Here is a 6293-nt window from a genome sequence, read left to right as displayed (position 1 = left end):
TGAAAAATTAGAATAATGCAAGGCTAAATAGTATCTGTCAGAAAAACAAGAATTTATGGAAATTTGCGCACAAGTTTAGGCTGGTTTAGAACAGCAGGTGTTTTTCGGGCTAGTCCAGAGCAACAGGTGTAAGACTTTGTGACAGCACTCTAAAAAAATCTTCTGCGTTAGACACTACATGTTGAGAGGCGATTTAGCAGTCTCCCAATTACACAATATAAACAGCAGATTTTGATTTAAGTATACAGCCTATTTTACTTAAAACCTCTCTACCTGTAAACTAAAAGTTATCTTACAATCGATTTTTATGATTTACAGAACAAAATAACAATTTACCTGTGGTGGAAAATCATGAGCTTTGCTGTCACACTGTTTCAACCTGTAAAACCATGTGATGATGTTGGACCAACAATAGCTGGAGTTTTGGAAAATCTTAGAACTTGCAATATTAGTCTTGATAATGTTGACACTTATGAAGATGTGTTGCAAGAATGCCTAGAGAAATGTGAAATAACCCCATTATATTTGTCACATTTTGGTCTGTACGATCAAAAAACAGAAACTTGGTTAAACTTGGCCAATACTGTTCCAAAATCTAATGGATGCAGTGTTATCAGTGAAATCGAATTGAGGATTCGTTTTATTTTCAATAACGAGTTTCCGCAGCAAAAAGGAAGACACCATGCTTACCGAAAGTCGGTCGCTGGCCAAACCAATCACATTGTCATCAACGAAAAAGTAGTTAGTTATTTACGCAACCAAAAGCGTGATGACTTCCAAAAAGGACATTTAAAAATATCAATAGACACACTTGATGAGCATAGTGCCAATCTTGGCATTGCAGTGATGGATATGATTTGTCTTGCGAGTTCTTTAGGTTGGGAATTGCCACGTATTAAACAGCATATCTCTTTAAAAAAACTGGTTTCTCATGATTATGCCCAGCAACTACAATCCAAACATCTGGTCAAGAGAAAAATCATTAAAATCCGTTTCCACAAATATTTGGAACACTTTGAGGTTAAATACCGCAGGTTTGTGGCCTCTGGATTAGGTCTGAATTACTTTCAAGTTAAGTATCTAGAAAATCTTGACACGGTTGTTGGGTTTCACAATGCTGAAACATACATACTTCTTCCAGTTGATGAAGATCAAAATAGTTTCACAAAAGTATCTGTAGCCTATGATGGCAATGTTTCATGTGCTAGTGGCAGTGAACCAGAACAGGTTTGGTGCAATGTAGCGGAAATCAGCGATGTTCGGATCTATCAAAAAAGCAATGACCAGTATGAAACAATATGGTCAGTTACAATCACCAAACTGAACGGTGAGTTCCTGTGTTTATCTCTTGCGTCCAAGATTAAAGCTGAAAATCTAGCTTCCTGTATTAATGGATACTACCAACTATTGGTTGATGCACATCATTTTCTGTGTAAAAGTGTTACAAGGCCTTCTTTGATAAAACAATTAGAATTGTCTTGTCATGGCCCTATAAGTGCCTCTTATGCTGAGCACCTCCTATGGCAGTTGCCTCACCCAGGTTTGGGAGATTGTGTTTTACGCTGCAGTCCAGAAAATTACCATGAATATTTCATTAACACATTACTCCTAAACAATCACTCTGACCAGCTGGAAGTAAAAAACTTTAAACTGGACTTCGTTAACGGAAAAATTGGATTTTTTGGCAGTGATAACCATCATGTTCATGACACCTTGGAAGACTTTCTTAAGCAGGGCATGAACGAATTTTTTGACATATCTAAACTCTTGCACCCTACAAGAAATCAGCAAAGTACTCTGCTTGTTCATCTTAGTGAAACTAATACAAAACCTCCAGACAAAGGAAAAATATCGCAAATTCAAATTATTAATCAGGGAGATTACAAATGGCAAAAGCTTTTGGGATCCGGCCGGTTCACAGAAGTAACACTGTATGCCCACCGAAGTCAACCAAACACACGAGTAGTAGTTAAAAGGTGCTATGAAGATCATGTTGGAAGAAAGCAGCACATTGAAACTTCCTTCCAAGATTCAATGCTCAAATTCAGCTGTTTAGAAAGCCTTCACTTAATTCATCAAAAAGGAACAATGAGTAACATGCTTGTAGTGGAATATGTTCCCTATGGTTCTATTACAAAATATGCAGTTGAAAATCCTGCAATGCCAAGCAGGGATTGGTTTACAGCTGTGTTTTGGCAACTTGCCCATGCATGCACATATCTAGAGGAGAAAAATTGTGCTCATGGAAATATTAAAGGTGTAAACGTGCTTTTGAAACTTGTCAGTGACCCCCCTTTTATAAAATTGGCTGATCCTGGAATCACGACTTCAAAGGAAAAACATGATTTCGACTTAGTTGTTGAACCTACTCTAACTGCTCCTTGGATTGCTTATGAGTACTGTCAGGTGGTAAGCAATCCAACTTGTACCTCTCCAAGTATAAATGGAGATAAATGGAGTTTTGCTACTACTGTTTGTGAAATAGGACATTGGCATCAAGCACAATATGTTTGCTGTAATATAAATGCCTATGGTTTTAACATTGCTTTGAAGGAAAATTATGACAATGGAACAGTCATGTCCATCCCGAACATTTTGCAAGATACAAAAATGAAAGGTTTTCTTGATTTGCTTAAAAAGTGTTGGAGAAAATGGCCCAGATGCCGCCCTGCATTTCAACAAATTCTCTGTGAACTGTCAACGCACCTACATGGGGACTTTCATTTTGACGAAAGCACGCTGGTCGAACCTGATGAAGAGCCACAATCCGAATACCAGGTTTTTGATGACGAAGACCTTATGCAGTACCAACAATTGGGCAAGGGTCACTTTGGCTACGTTGATCTTTGTCGTTACCTTCCCAAAGGCAGGGGTGAAGAGCATGGAGAGCTGGTGGCCGTAAAATCACTAATTCGGACTTGCAACACCCAACAATCACGCAATGACATGTTTAATGAGATACAGACAATGAACCAAATCAACCACCGTCATGTGGTGAAGTTAAAAGGCATCACTGCTCCAACTGTTAGAATAGTCATGGAGTATTTAGGATGTGGTTCCTTGGCTAGCTTTATTCACAAAAGAAACAAAGATAATTTCCCACTGGCTGACCTATTTCCCAATTTTTACCGCTTTTCAAGTCAAATTGCAGATGGGATGCTTGCGCTAAGGAGGCATCGTCTGATTCATCGCGATCTTGCGCTACGGAACATCTTGCTTGACCGTGACACAAGTAACGGACCACTTTACGTAAAGATATCAGATTTTGGCCTTTCACGAGTCCTAAATGAGGACAGAGACTATTATCGTGGCACATCTGGTTCAATGCCCTACCGTTGGCATGCCCCAGAGTGCCTTGAAGGGAACTCCTTCCAGTTTGAATCAGACATTTGGTCTTTTGGGGTCACAGTATGGGAGATGTTTTCCTATGGAGCCTGTCCAAAATATGGAATATCTGATGGAGATGTACCAGGTCTTTATAAGCTTATCAAGGATGGCCATCGCCTTGTGAAACCTGAAGAATGTCCTCAGTCGGTGTACGATTTAATCTGTAAATGCTGGGAATATAATCCGCAAAATAGGATGTCATTTGAGGAACTAAGGACCAATTTTCTTTCTCTTGCTGAACCTGAATAGACTCTATTTTGCTTAAAAATCCTTTTTTGTATAAAACATATGAACATTGACAGTAGGGCTTACAGACTCTTGTATTTTTACTACCATACTGTGTGTAAACATTATTTGTGAATTTTTTGATTATATTTTACTTTAATTTATGAAATTAAGTGTGACGTATTACATCAGTGCTCATTTTGTTTTTTACTGTTTTTCCTCTGCTAATTTTATTTCTGTTGCTATTGACTATACATTTTACAATGCCTTAAACTTACCAGAGACAGGCCCTGGTATTGTTCCATTTCTACTAATTTATTCCTATAATGCTTTAAAAAAATAAGTGATTATTTTGTAATGACATCAGTACTAAGTATTTTTATCTCGTGAGCTGAAAATTTTTAGTTGGCTGGTTTTGCAGTTGACATTTATTTGTGAGTATTTGTAAATAACTATTGCTCTTACAGACTTGTGTACTTATCTTTCAGCTCTTGTAATTGTTCAATTTAAGAGTACTAAGAATATTGTACTCTTTACCAATAACTTGTGGCTTCTCAAAGTACCAATTGTGAAGAGATTCATTGCTTTTTTACTTGTGTAAATTTATGTGTGTTTGTTTTTATGCTTCTTATGCTGCTGGTCAATGGTCATTACATTTGTCAACATTTGGAAAGACAAACATAATGTTATGTGCAGTTTTATTTCTAGTTTTGTGAAATAATAATTTATTGGCTTTGGTGCATCAGATACCGTTCTCAAAATGCCCTAATCAAGTTCACAACCAGATCCATCATACTTCTAAAATGTTTTTTAATTGTTGCTTAAAAAATGTGAATGATTAATTTCTTACTAACTAGTGCTGCATGCATTTTTTGTGCAATCACAATATTCCGCAGTTGCTTCTTTTTACCGCCAATGGTGTCACCTCGAACTTGTGTTCTATTGTATACAACCCCGTGTTGCTCATTTCAACCACCTGCCTGATTGTTGGGTTTCCGTTAGAGTATTTAACACTGCAACTAATCAGAAAAGTTAAAATAGCAGTGAACATTGTAAACAAGTCATTTTAAAAAATCCCAGTCAGGTCATTTGTAAATCCAAGTAAGTCTTTTCGAAATAATAACAAGTCATGTCCCATTCAAAGTCATCAGTTGCCCAAGTCGAGTCATAATTAGAGCAGGTCAAATCCTTGTCTAAAAAATTAAACTTTAATTCAGTGTTTCCCAACCCTTTTTGACACTAGTGCCCCCTTGGGCTCAATAATATTTCATATCGCCCCCCTCATCTTGTTTTACAGCGGGGGTTCTTAAACTGGGGTCCATGGACCCCTTGGGGGTCCGTGAACTAGTCTTAGGGGAAGGCCTAATTAGTCTTAGGGGAAGGCCTAATTGAATAACTAGTGTATACTTAAGAAGTAATTAATTTTTCAAAGAAAACACTTTAATCATAAACTAAACGGTTTTGCACTGAATGTATAGTTAAGACTCCATTTAACTTTCACATTTTGCGGACCGAAATAAACAGAGTTATGAAATCTATTTGTATTGTGACGTCATTTTGGAGCATTTCTTGCCTACCGGGGTCCATGCAAAGCAAAAAAAAATTTAGGGGTCCGCGGTAAAAAAAGTTTAAGAACCCCTGTTTTACAGTAAAGTATTATACTCATCGTTGTCTAACATCATATTGTCTTCACTTTCGTTTCGATAAGCTGTCAGTCATATTTTAGGTTGTCTAACATACATTCACTATGGGAATTTGTAGATACATTATTTCACCAGGTTATGTCATTACTAGGAAAATTTGAACTTTTCTGCACCAAGAAATTTTCAGGGTCGGCAACTTTTTCTAGTCGCCAACCAAACTCAAAAGGGTTTCCGTTGGCCGCATTTTTTCATCCATACTACTAATGAAAAGTGTAGTAAAGCTACTTTGAGGAAACGCGTTAACCTTAATGGATAGTGTACTGGTAGTGTTTGTTAATCTTTTTAAGTCCGGGCCCACCTGGAGAGCGCGATTTTTTGCGGTATAGCGGCATTTCTAAATTTCCTGCTAGTTTTTATTATTACATTGCCAAAAAAAGGTTAAAAAATATATGTGTAATATTTTTTAATGCGTTTTCCGTTTTTCCGTGACGCACTTCGTAGCCTTCCACGGTGCAACGATAAAGAAGCGCTGATCTAGCCAGAAACAGCTTTAAAATGTGTAAACAAACTGGACGTAGAAAGATCATTTCGCGCGAAAGGTAAAATAGTCAAAAGTATTTGAAACAGGGAGTCGAACCGGAACTTTATGAACCGGTTTTGGGTCAATTTTTTTCGAACCGAACCTGAACCGGATTTTATAAGATTTTAAGGAGCCGAACCGGAACTGAACCGAATAATGTGAAAGTACCTTAACCGAACCTGTAAATAAAAGCGGTTCGCTCCTGTATGACGTCACAACTTCTATTTTACAGAATCAAGTTACACCATGATAAAATTTTATAAAAAAAATAAAAATATTGAGTGAAAAAATCGTTGATTATTTTTTTTATTTTTTAGATATTTCAATAATGAGTTACTGTTTTTTTAATAAGTCACGTAACTTGGATTATATGACTTTTCAAAGATTATTCTCAACATTTATCGACCCACATTTTGAGATTTAACGCAAATTATATTGTATCTGAAACGGAACTTTAT

General features: G+C 36.9%; 1 protein-coding gene across 1 annotated transcript; it reads left to right on the top strand.

Moving 5' to 3' along the window:
• Window positions 1-327: 327 nt before the first annotated feature.
• Window positions 328-4743, top strand: LOC146145260 (tyrosine-protein kinase JAK2-like). The gene has a single exon (XM_083389434.1). It carries the CDS (start codon window positions 352-354, stop codon window positions 3634-3636), a length of 3285 nt encoding a protein of 1094 aa, XP_083245560.1. The 5' UTR covers window positions 328-351; the 3' UTR covers window positions 3637-4743.
• The last annotated feature ends 1550 nt before the right edge of the window (window positions 4744-6293 follow it).

The sequence above is a fragment of the Ascidiella aspersa genome, chromosome 5 (assembly GCF_963924565.1).
Source record: "Ascidiella aspersa chromosome 5, kaAscAspe10.2, whole genome shotgun sequence".
Classification (NCBI taxonomy): Eukaryota; Metazoa; Chordata; class Ascidiacea; order Phlebobranchia; family Ascidiidae; genus Ascidiella; species Ascidiella aspersa.
The sequence above is the reverse complement of the archived record's forward strand: the minus strand, read 5'-3'. Positions and strand labels throughout refer to the sequence as shown.